The following is a 12421-nucleotide window of genomic DNA, read 5'->3' as shown; positions in this document are numbered from 1 at the left end:
TAAAGTCAGTTTCAAACAATCTGTGTTGATGTACGCGTAGATTGTGCGTCATTAGTTGTCAACCTGTCAGGGTAATGTATGAATACAACATACAACATGTTTCATAATATTTGCTTGGGGAGAGCCCTGCACATAATTTCCCGCCAGTACTGAATAGTCATAAATTTGCCCCCCTCCCCACTACATGCACCACAGAGTAGAGTAGAGTAGAGTAGATCTTTCGTCTCGGTCTGGCCAAGGATTGTGGCTAGTATGGCTTCAAGAGTGACTTAACTAGCCAAGGGAAATTCCTGAGCTACAATGAGAAAAAAATCGATGTATACTCACGACTGATTTGGCCGGATTCCCGACCCTGACAGGCGCGGCTTCCCGTAATGAATACATCCAAACTTCACCGCTTTATAAACATGAGCACACGGAAACTTTTGGACGCCTTCAGGTAATTTCCTGTTCTCAGTTTCCACCTTCTTGCTACTGATCTTACTGAGCTCAGCGTGTGTTGTTTCTTGATAGTTGTCCAGTGCTGCCTTAAACTCTGCCCAAGTGAGAAATTCGTCCCCTAACTTCAGTAGGGACGGCGCGGCAGCCATGTTGGCGCGAGAGACCAGGCCAGCGGGAGACGAAAAATAGCGGGAAATCCCTGTCGAGTGCTGATTGGCTGACATTCTGGTCGTAGGTCAAAACCCTGTGTCGACCGAACTTCGGTGGAGATTTCCGTGTTGTTTTCTGATTTTCATCATCCAATAAGATAAACTTGAAGACCGAGGTTTAAACTTGGTGCCCCTGAATCCTCAAACACTCACAAAAACCCAAGTTTTGGGCCTACCAAGGAGGCTAGTATTTCGGAGTGTATATAAAATCTATTTGTCTTTTATATACACACCGGGAGTGTATATAGCCACGGCGTAAAGTTAACTTTACGCGCAGTATAAAAACGTTCCGTCACTATCAAAGTAAAATCAGATTTTTATTCCAGCTCCTTTATGCAATCATTTGCTACATTCACTTTTCCAATGTTGACACAAGCATTAGGAAACTAACTATAAGTTGTAACTCTTATTGCACGCAGGACATCTGGGAATGTGGAGGCCCACTCCATGCGCTGAATGAGCTCAACTTTGCAGCCAAGGAAAAGCTAAAGGTGCTGCGGGAGAGGATAGAGGTGGGTGATACAGCATTTAAAATGTGCGTACAGCTGTGCCTATGCATAAGGCTTAGGCAACAGCAGCTGAAGACAGGAAATGAGGTGACATTTGCACCATTCAGTTCCTCACAGGCTGTGGGGAGTCCATTTAGACTTCCAACTTGTGCTTCCTGTCAATCTTTAGTCTTTAGTTACAAATTCACTGCTTCCCTTCCTGCCACTCTATTGCATTCAAACACCTTTGCACACAAGCAAACACACAAATGCCATTGAAGTGAAAATAAGACCTCTGTCTGTACACAGTGTACATTTAACATTTCTGAGGTAGGATTCTTCCCCCAAATACTAGTAAGCTGTTTTATATGACAGGACTTGGAAAGGCTTGCCCGGGAGCAGGACAGGGAGACCACAAAGAGGCTACTTCTGGACGATGTGGAAAATTACAAGCAACAACTCATAAGGTGACTAGAATGGACTGAGTCAGATTTCACACATTGATGCTGTGAAAATAGCAAACAGTTTGGTATTCTCTGGTTGTTGATGATGATGAAAACTGGTTGATAAACTCATTGGTTATGGCATAATAATTTGCACGCTGTATGTATTGCACCAGTTTCTTTACTCTTTTTCTAGCACACAGACAACCCTGAGAAAAGCCAACCTGGCCTGTAAAATGGCCATTGACCGAGGAGAGAGGGAAGATTTGTTCAAAGGAGAGGATGGAGAAGTCAGACAAAGGTAGAGTTATCTGTTCATTGAAATACACCTTGTGTTTGGTCTTCTTTGTGTCGGGTTGGAGAGAAGGAATTATCAATTAGTGGACTAGATGCTAGATTTCATCACCTGGCCAATGTGACCACCAAAGGATAATTTTGCCCATTGACACAACTACATGTATTAAGAATCCTGTCTATATTGTACTACGAGTCTGAAAATTCATGTTTGAAACTTTGATTTTTCTTCCCAGAAAACACACCAAGGAGCAACTGACGAGGACAGCAGGAAACATCACAGAGAATCTGATGTCCATCAGCCGTATGATGGCCAATAACGTCAAACAGAGCGAGAACACTATGCACACATTAGGTACAGGCTCTCTACAGAACAAGCTGATATTTGTTAGCCAGGGTGCCATCCTACATATAAGTCATTGTTCCAGACTCTATGGTCACGACTCACAAGTGAAAAAAGAGATCCAGCTGTAAGTACGGAGGATGGCACCCAGCTTAAATATTTGTCCAGGTGTATAATCTGTCTGTTATTCTCTGTATTTTATGGATGTCTAACCTTCATCAGTATGACTATGGGAACAAGATTGAGAAGTCAGTAAACAGTTAACAACTCACAAATTTAACTTGTGAATCATGCATCATTCACATTTTCTTTTTCCAGTTAGTTCCTCGAAGACGGTGGGCGACACCCATGAAGAATTTAAGAGCCAAGGAGGGACCATTCAGATCAGCCGCAAGCTCCTGTCCAAGTATAACAGGAGAGAACTTACAGACAAGCTGCTCATCTTCCTTGCTGTGGCATTCTTCTTTGCAACTGTCTTGTACATCCTGAAGAAGAGAGTTTTCCCCTCATGACACACATGCAGGGATAGATAGATGTCCTTGTGTGGGGTTGTGTATGCTACGTCAGAAGACTGTCTCAATTAGAACTGACCTGACTACATTATGCTTCTAGCAGCCCTTCCACTGGTCAGGCCACTAGAAGCTTGATGACCAACACCAGTGAAGAGAATTGGGAACATCCAGTGTACAAAATACTTTTTTGAACCAGGTTGCCCAGTGGGCAACCTATGGCAAAAATTAGGTTGCCCATCAGAATTTTAGGTTGCCCCACCTATAAGTTACTACTTTCCTCAAATTGAGTAATGTTACATACATTTATTAAGCCTTTGACAATATTTCTAACAGACTTTAGTTAACTGATACTAGTAATTAAGCCATTAATACCAAAAATTAAAAAGCATCTGCTGGATACAGTGGTGCAAGCCAAGTGGGGGGGGGGCATTCTTAAAATTCGGCTAGCACACTGGGCTACCTAGGTTCAAAAATAGGTTGCCCCAAGTAAAATTTGGTTGCCCAACCCAATTTTGCACGCTGAACGTCTTAATCCTCTTCATTTATGCATATGTGCTAACATGGACCAATGATATTCATACTGAAGACTGTCTGTTACCATAGTGTTGAAGGCTGTGTGTGCCTGGCTTCTATAGTGACAGAGAATCCTGATCTATTGGACTGATTTTGGGAGCGATAAAGAACCCAGAGTTGTGGGAATGATTTTCTAGAGTTAAAGGTATACATGTATGGTCACAAGCTCTAGAGAAGGAGGCCCAATCAGCCCCTGACAGTGAGAGGTTGTGACAAACACAGACTAAAGTGGACATTATATATGGTAGTGTCCTTGAGTGGACATGCAAATGCAAAACAGAAGGGCAAGGAGAGAATGTAGCAGAGACATTGAGAATAAGACAGATAAACACAGGTAGTTGGACAAACTATGGAAACGAAGAATGGAAATGGACCAGCATTCCTAGAAAGGAAGAAATAAATGAAAGGGCCCAGCAAACATATGATGTTTGCTCTTGTTTGAATAGTTTTGAACACATCATATTGTGCAAATGTATATAAAAGTAGTTGTAACATTGTAAAGCTTACTGCTCCTAATCATTCCTTAGTCTTGTGGATTATTGCCATTAAAAGCTGTGATGGCCACCAAGAATGCAGGCTACATTCTGCTTAAATCCTGGAGTCAGTCCGTTCCTCAGCTTTAAGGTGAAAAACAGGCATTGTCAGAGGTTGAACAAGGGCAAAAAAAATTAGAAAATATGCAGGCAAGAAGGACAACAAAAAATTAAATTTAAAAACAGCTTCTGGCTGTGGTATGCTCCAATTTGACATACTGGTATTGTAAAAGATCTGAAGTTAATGATACACGTATTTCATTTGATCACAAAATTATGTCCATCCGTTCAGCCCAAACAATCCTCTTACGGAAGATTTCTGTGTGCATATTGATTTTTGTACATCATCCTTTCGTTGGGCAGTGATCTGGGGCCGACAATGTCCAAGGTCCAAAATAACACATTAACGTAAATCGTCTTAAAATTTGTGATCTATCTCCATCAAAATTGTTGGAAATGGCAGACTTGTATTGTATAGTGAATCGGGGAAAAATGAACGCAAGTACATAACGTTATCATCAAAATGTTTTTTTTGCAAAGCAAGATTAACGATTTCCACACCCCATGTACGACGTAGAGATTTTTTTAATCCGCTTAAGCTATTTTTGCGGGTTTGAAAATAAAGCGACCAGAGCGGCGACAACATGTTTTCATCAGCGTTTTTTTATGTTTCTCGGCACGATGACTAGTGAACACATCTGCCCTAACGGAGAGTAATCGTGTTAAACAGGGCAGCATGTGGCAACACATCACGCTAATTTCCGAAATGGGCCCGAAAACCATGACATGAAAAGGGGTCTGTATGATTATCTGCCCGTTTGAGTGTTCCTATGGTAACGATTGCCGCGGGCAGTGTACGCGCACACTGATCTCACGATCACGACCTCATTATTTTAGCAGCGGAAAGAATTGTGCAGCCATCCGGACAGGACGTCTACATCTCTGTTGCACTGGCCTGGGAAGGAGGTGGGAGGTTGCGACTTGTACTGGTGCAGTTCTCCTCTTACGACTTCAGCTTTCAAGCTCCTCTAAAGAGGGAGGCCTTCCAAAGCCAGCAAAATAAGCTTTTTCTCAAAAGACTTGCAGAAGCCTCCATTGAGAGAAGACGTCCATCCCAAGATTAGATAACTAAGAGTGAGAGTGACGCTTGAGACCGTACCCCTAGCCTCCCTAGGGTGCTTCGTCGGACAAGAAGACAGGGTGCTCCAACGCCACTACAGGCTATAGTTACAGAAGTCGGGTACCGTATTCGCTAGGCTGTCTCACAGGTACTGGTCTTCAAACTCAAATGGAGGGAAATTTCAGCGATTTCAACGCGACTACCATCGAGCTTGCGCACCCCAATACCACAGGACAATGTTTTGAATGGTACGCGGAAAATGACGTCGGGGTAAACTTCACTTTTGAAGCTATCAAGAAGATTTGTGGAAAGTCAGACTGGGGACCATTTTCTTTCCCAGGAAGACAAGCTTTCACAATTACCATAAGTGTTATCTCTAACCTGCTCAACGGCCTGACCATTTTTGGAATCGCCAAAGGACAGCAATGCACACCTCTATACGGCCTGATTGGCAATCTGGCCGTAATAGATATAATCACCAACGTAATTGTCCACGTAATGTTTGCGCTGAAAGATTCCGTGACGTATCGACATTTTATGCTACTGATCGTGACGGTGTTGCACTTTCCCGTGATCCTGTCTCTAACCGGACTGGTCCTCCTGTCGGTGGACCGCTACATCGCCGTCCAACACGCCATCTTCTACCACAACAGCGTCCGCTGCCGCCACGTCCTGGGGGCGATGGCCGGAGGCTGGGTCTTCGCGGCTCTCCTTTGCTTCTCGCCGATGATGGGGTGGAACTGCAACGCGATGGGCACCAGTGACCAACTCTGCTTCCTCGGGGCCGTGGAGAGCAGCTACATCCTGTTCATGACTGTCCTGTGCATGGCCGGGGTGGGTGTGGTGGTCTTCACCAACGTGCGCGTCTTCGCGGTGCTGAGACGGCGGCTGGCGGTGGCAGCGCTCCAGGAGCAGCAGCAGCACGAGCAGGGGCGGGTTCACATCCACCGGCAGCAGGTCGTCACCGCGCAGAGAAAGGCCAGAAGCGTTTTCCTCATCATCACCGTGTTCCTGATTGCCTGGCTGCCTTTTCTGTCCTGGCAGTTAACAGTACTCGTCAGCATTCACAACAGTTGGGACGGTTTGGTTGGCATCAACAAGCTCTTTAGGTGTGTGTTTATCCTTGTCATAGGGTTGGTCCCCTTGGTGAATCCGTTTGTGTACGCCTTCCGACTGCCGGCGCTGAGAAGAGTGGTCTGGGACAGTCTGAGAAACGGCCTGGTCTCCCTATGGCGGCATCTCGCTCCGCCGCAACAGGTACACCCAGCCTCAATAGAAATGTTTGTCACCAATGCTACTTAATTAATGAGCTTCTATGATCGTGTACACTTAGACATGTACAAGTAACGTTAATGACTTAAGTTGACCAAACAAGTTGGCACCAACATGCTCACAACTCCCTTTCCGATAGATGAGCTGACAAAGAAACAAGTTGACTCTTCTCGGTTAGCTTAGTATCACACTTTTGTCTACTATGTGTGTTTGATTCGTGTATTGTTGTCAACACTTTTCAATATTGTTCATGCAATAGACAACCTGTACCTTACCCCTTGAGGCATTAATATACAATTAAAGTGTTCCATAATTTCTAATCTGTGCCTTGTCTCTGAACAAATTCTGCTCCATGCCTTTCTAACTACATGTACTTCTAATGAGCCAAGGTATGGCATAGCCATGGTTGTCAATGGACCAAGAAAGAAATAACAATTTATCTATCAACACACCTATCAAAACATGAAAAAATACATATATGACTTAGAAATTTATTCAGAATGACTATTTCATAACTATTGCATTAAAGACAAGTTCATACATTTATCTCCTATTACCACAGCAGCAATTCTTCTAACTACATGTGATATGGAAACATGCAGGCCACCCAATATTCCTCACCCTCAGTTTGCTAAATTAGACCGATAAAAAAGGCACTTGTGGCCCCCAAAGATGTTATCATAAGTAAAGATACTGACATTTTTATGGCTGTTGTGTAACAACTTTGATACAAAGTTTCATAGACCCAGCAGAATAAATAGGTACAGATATGTATTGTGCAGCTCCCCAGCTCCCAATACATGACAAGACAGACACCAATACCTGAGTACTACCAGAAAATATATGGTATAAAAACTATATTTATCATATGTCCCAGTGAAGTTTTATATGGAGTTTAGTTGATGATGTTTGCCCACCATTTGATCATACTTGTACTAATTATAAATCATCATGTTAGCAATGACAGCTATCTAATAATTAAGATAGTCGCCTCTTATTAGAGGTAAAAATAAATTCATCAAGACATCATCATTATATTAGGTAGGATATTTAGCACATGTACAATATATATTCAATTTTGCATAATACATGTACATTGATTAATCTTCGAAGTTGGTGTGTTACACCAAAGGGCATTTATACTGGTTACAGATATAGATATTGCAATGGCCATTTTGTGTTGAAGCGTTTGCCTTGTATGGAGTAGTTGTTCCATATCAGGCCTCCACAGGTATCCCTGCAGATGAAATGCCGCCATGAGGACCTGTTTCCTCACAGCGATGTCTCTGCGACCTCCACCCCCATCTCCACCTCCTCCCCAGATGAGTCCCGGGGTGTGAAGATGACCTGGTCCTCCACCGTGGGGCGGGACACTGGCAGCCACTTGTACGGCGGGATCTCTGCCTGGGTCACCTCCCAGTGGAAATTCCGCAGGAGGTACTTAGTGACGTGCTGGAGCAAGAGAGAAAATGGCAGGTCTTTACATTCTTTAATACCAAAGGTGTACATGTATATTTTGTAAACTGCATATTTAAGAAATATGAAACAAATGAGAAATAATTAACCCAGACAAAAGTGTTGTTAAATTTTAGAACTTTGTTGGATACACATTGGACAAAGAAACAAAAGTTGTTTTAAAAGTGTTTCAAAAGTCCTCTTTCACCATTCAATTCTTCATATTGATGACAAAATTTTGCCCTTACTTTTGTGTATCCAGCATATCAACTTGTATGGTTCCAAGAGGAAAGTAATGAGAGGTGGCATGGCCATGGTTAACCATCCTCTGAAGTTGCCAAGACACTCCTGCAAGGGATAGGTAGGTGACAGGGGAGAGAGATGGGAAGAAAAGGAGACATGCAAAGTGAGATGGTATTAATATAATAAAGAACAGGAAAGGATGGAAAAAGGTGGCTGCACCCCAGTGCCCTTCCAGACCACAGAAAAGGAAGAAAGACAAGCCTCTGAAAAACTGGATGGTCTAAGGGACTGTACGATATTTACCGGGGGGGAGGGCCGGTCGTCTGAGGGGGGAGGGCCTAGGGAAAAATTTTGAGCCGGGGGGAGGGCCTAGGAAAAATATTGGGGGAGGGCCTAGGTAAAAATTTTTTCCAAGATCCCTTTAACTCTACAACGTTTTTATACACGTTCAAAACATGATTAAACGCCGGTCATTGGAATCGGCAGAATTTTACGTTCCAATAATATCCATCCCTATTATTATAATGTATTCGCCCAAATCTCCCACAGTCCCCTTCAAAATCTTGCATTTTCGCCAGAATCGGCGAACTGGACTACACAGCCAAATTACATGCATTAAAATCGCGTCAATCGCGGCAATCGAAACGATACCGATCAAAAATGTAAGGAAGGCTTGTCTGAAGATTTTGAAAATTAATTTTCGCCGTTCAACTCACCCTTCCCAGTGGAGTGCGTGCGTCGGCAAAGGTGACCAGCTGGTCCCGCCTCGCAACTCGCTCGAACTTCTCGGCATGGATGTCGGATGTCGACGGATTAATTTGGTATTGTTTTTAAACCAAAGACTATTTTAACATGATTTATATCGATGTCCCTCCAAAGTTAATTGAAAACAACACGTAACTTGGCAATATTGTTTCCCTGTTCGTAATAAAATTGACGCGGATGAAGTTCGTGGACGAAAGGTAGGCTACTGATAGAGGATTTATAGCTCGATGTTCCAGCGAAATTTGTGCTGCCAAATTTCCTCCTCAACATGCAAAACATGGGTTGAAATTCAAAATTTTTTCGGGGTGGGACATGCCCCCCCCCCAAAAAAAGTCGGGCCTACTCGGGCTCTAGTGGCGCCTGCGGCGCGATGGCTCGCGCCTTCGGCGCTTCATGCGGGGAAAATTTTCAATCAAAATCTCGCCCTCCCCATACGAAATTTCACTCTCTATGATTCACGCCGGGGGGAGGGCCTAGGAAAAATTTTTTGAGGCGGGGGGAGGGCCTAGGACAAAATTTTTTGACCTGGGGGGAGGGCCTAGGAAAAAAATTTTTACACTACCCTCGGACGACCGGCCCCCCCTCCCCGGTAAATATCGTACAGTCCCTAAACCTTTCCTACCTTGAGTACTAGTTGAACCAGCTGGGTCCCCACACATCTCCTGGGACCTCCCCCAAAGGCACACAGATATCCCTCATGCCCTGCATTACTGGGAACAGAAATGTCCACATGTAGATGTTGTATTGTACTGATGATGACAGGTTTGAATGTCATCAATACCAGCACAAAAGGTGTAGTCTTTGAATAATTCTAAATTGGCAGGACGTTTCCTACTTTCTACTGACAACACTCCTTCAAGTCACATATCTGCCACCTTAAAACAATTCATTTAAAGCAATCTCCAATGCAATGTCCACCACTACAATGTGCTCTAGCATATCCAAACTGTACATACTCAAACACACTGTTTTTCAAAGTGGCAGATGTATCTAACCTAGCAGATTATTGTTAGTGGGGATTAATTTTTTTCTGTACACACAACAGATGGACACATCTCAAGACAAAGGTGTTTACCAGGTGCTCCATCTCTCCGGTTTGAAGCTGTGTGGTTCAGGGAAGATCTGAGGGTCCCTGTGAGCTGTGTGAGTCACATACATCAGGCCATGCTCCTTAGGGATCCTGTACCCAGCAAGGGTAAACTCCTGAAAATTACACAGAGCCACTTTGTATTATTTCTAAGCAGATCATTCTGTGACAAAGTTATAATGAACCAGCAAGGTGCTATTAAACGTCAGAAAACATGTTCATACATGATTAGAAACAATTTTATAACTTCCATTAAAGTTCTAAATTTTGATCTAAGGGAAACATCCAGTCAAACCTGTATAAAAGACCACCTCCACATAAGGACAATCTGGCCAATGTGACCACTTTAATGGCCCCCTGTTTAGCCTTCTTGGACAGTTTTGACTGTACTGAAGAAAAGTAACAGACATTTATCCCCCCCCCCACCTGTCTGACAAGTCTCCTCCCCCCGATGAAGGGTGGCCAGAGTCGCTGCACCTCCAGGAGGATGTGCTCCAGGAATGTCTCATCTTCCAGAGCCTTTTGTCTCATGGACACCTGCAAAATACAATCATAAGGTGAAGGAAAGAAAAGGGAAAGTGATCTCAAACTAGTTTAGCTCAATCAACAGCTACACTTCCACTGGTGGGAACAGAGAAGAAAGATTTTATATACTGTATTCATAGGTTCACTGTCCTGGTTAAATCTCCCTAGCTCTATTTGACAAGTACAAATGAACAGTGTACTAGGTTAACCATCCTTGTGACTTTTTCCAGTAGGATCGTACCATGTAGTTGGATCAGCAACAACAGGTGCATATTCCAACTCACGACCTTTAGGTCCAGATGCAGGGTTGCTAACCACTGCACTACACACACTGATATATGTCAAGCTGAACAAATAAAAACAAATTATTAGCTGTTCGTCTGTTTTAGCCTTTTCTCTGTTGTGTTTTGTGAAGGATTTGGATGGACAACAACTCACCTTACTGGGCCCTGCTAACTGTAGGGTGAAGGAGGTAAAGAGAGAGGAGAAAGCCTTGGGCACCAGGGCTGATACAAACAGTAACAGGTGCCGGTAGATTTCATCTTCCGAACGGAACCCAGCTGTCTTCATTAGACCTAACACATTGCTGTGGAAAAATAGATAGGTTAGAATTAAGAGATACTTCTTATCTGTGGCCAGCATGGTATAAAGGACTGGTAGGAACAAACTAGGTTCATAATGATGTTTTCAAATCACTCACAAGGTGAACAACTCAGTCAATAGCTCTAGTGTTGTAACAGTGTTCATAAAAAAAAAGATAGTGTGTTATACTTGTGCTTGTTCTTTCCTATCCGGTCTCTGATGATCTGCAGAAGCTCATCCTGAATAAATGGAAAGATTAATGGAAAGACTTTCAACAAATCTTACAAAGCTTTATTAACACTGCAAAAACACAAGGAATCAAATTGCAAAACTTTGCTCTTAACTTAACTTAACTTGACTTAAGCAATGAAAAACAGATAGCAAGAATTGCTATTTTTATCAATCCATATCATTGGCCAATGGCATGCCCTTATGTATAAATTCTGCACATACATGCCATAAGATGACCCACCTTAGCTTCCTGTGCTTTGCTGTAGCCTGACTCCCAGTTGCCTCCCCATGTCGGCAGCTTCAGATTGGCAGGCATGGAGATGATACCTGAAGGTCAGATAGACAGACATGACAAAGTTCAGACAATGTTAATATGCAGGGAAAACTGCATCTGTCTTCTCTGTAATGACCAGTGGAGGGGGAACGGGTTTTCTGCGCGTGAAGAATTTGCGCGTGAAAAACTTGCGCGTGAAAAATTTGCGCGTGAAAAATAAAAGTCTTAGAAATATGTTAGAAAATATGCAGTACCAAATTCTTAGGCAGGAAAATGTTGTCCTCTGGTATAATTTTCCCTCTGTTAGCCAAAATTTTTGTTTGAAAATGTTGGTCCCTTGGGAATAAGCTAATTTGCATAATTTCCATAAAACCTGACCTTTTGAAAATCACTTGAATTTGTAAGAAATACATGGAAAAGTTACTAGTATGAGGTTTAGGATGGTATAATGTAACAATCTGAAGCTTTTCTCCAGTCTAGAAGTTTGATTTCATGCTTTCTTAAACAAATTCTTTCACGCGCAAATTTCAACCTTTTTTGCGCGTGAAAACTTTACCTTTCAAAATAACCTGAAATCACCAAAAAATGGACAAAACAAGGGTATGCAGTCTAGAATGCAAGCAAAATGATGTTAGATTTTTATTTTCTTGTCTTTTTTCCAACTTTTAAGCTTAAAACAGCAAAAGTTTTCAAATCCCTCGGGAGTCAGCTAATTTGCATATCTTCACGCGCAGATTCTTCACGCGCAAGTTTTTCACGCGCAAATTTTTCACGCGCACAAAACCCCATCTCAGTGGAGGAATAGCGCAACTGTTCATGATCATTGAGTTCACTGAGATCATTTTTACCTCCTGAAAAAATATGAAGAAATTCTGCCCTTACCATGCCAGTGTTGAGTCATAAGTTGTGACACATGTGGACCAAGGCTGTTGTCTGCCTCTCTCTCAATGTCCAAGAACAAACCCATGGATATCTCTGTGGACATCTGCTTCAGGAGTTCATACACCTTCACAGGCTTCCTGTAGGGCAGG

The 12421-nt window shown here is 42.9% G+C and overlaps 3 protein-coding genes across 10 annotated transcripts in view; 2 read left to right on the top strand and 1 right to left on the bottom strand.

Moving 5' to 3' along the window:
* LOC109485262 (vesicle transport protein SEC20-like) overlaps positions 1 to 2999 on the top strand; it is a 4112-nt gene extending 1113 nt beyond the window's left edge. Inside the window, exons 2-6 of one of the 2 annotated variants that reach the window (XM_019788736.1) lie at positions 1070 to 1162; positions 1514 to 1605; positions 1778 to 1882; positions 2112 to 2230; positions 2537 to 2999. In XM_019788736.1, coding sequence (XP_019644295.1) covers positions 1070 to 1162; positions 1514 to 1605; positions 1778 to 1882; positions 2112 to 2230; positions 2537 to 2730 — 603 coding nt within the window. In that variant the 3' untranslated portion in view covers positions 2731 to 2999. The remainder of the gene's footprint in view (positions 1 to 1069; positions 1163 to 1513; positions 1606 to 1777; positions 1883 to 2111; positions 2231 to 2536) is intronic. The other variant, XM_019788735.1, reaches the window with a different exon arrangement.
* Positions 3000 to 3160: 161 nt separating this feature from the next.
* On the top strand, positions 3161 to 6460 carry LOC109485255 (G-protein coupled receptor 3-like). The gene has a single exon (XM_019788727.1). The coding sequence runs from the start codon at positions 5125 to 5127 to the stop codon at positions 6256 to 6258; it is 1134 nt and encodes a 377-aa protein (XP_019644286.1). The 5' UTR covers positions 3161 to 5124; the 3' UTR covers positions 6259 to 6460.
* A 155-nt stretch (positions 6461 to 6615) lies between these two features.
* The window catches only part of LOC109485252 (putative cytochrome P450 120), a 14308-nt gene continuing 8502 nt past the window's right edge, over positions 6616 to 12421 (bottom strand). For 4 of the 7 annotated variants that reach the window (XM_019788715.1, XM_019788720.1, XM_019788719.1 and 1 more), the window contains exons 12-13: positions 9314 to 9401; positions 6621 to 7680 (exon numbers count right to left, since the gene is read on the bottom strand). In XM_019788715.1, coding sequence (XP_019644274.1) covers positions 7501 to 7680; positions 9314 to 9401 — 268 coding nt within the window. In that variant the 3' untranslated portion in view covers positions 6621 to 7500. Of the gene's footprint in view, positions 7681 to 9313; positions 9402 to 12421 lie in introns of all 7 variants that reach the window. The other 3 variants (XM_019788718.1, XM_019788722.1, XM_019788716.1) reach the window with 2 other exon arrangements.

Source organism: Branchiostoma belcheri, unplaced genomic scaffold (assembly GCF_001625305.1).
Source record: "Branchiostoma belcheri isolate BF01 breed outbred unplaced genomic scaffold, Haploidv18h27 scaffold74, whole genome shotgun sequence".
Lineage (NCBI taxonomy): Eukaryota > Metazoa > Chordata > Leptocardii > Amphioxiformes > Branchiostomatidae > Branchiostoma > Branchiostoma belcheri.
Note: the sequence above shows the minus strand (reverse complement) of the source record. Positions and strands in the feature narration are given on the sequence as shown.

Excerpts from the sequence above, each read along its gene's own strand:
- LOC109485255 (XM_019788727.1), top strand. The coding sequence starts at position 5,125 with ATGGAGGGAAATTTCAGCGATTTCAACGCGACTACCATCGAGCTTGCG.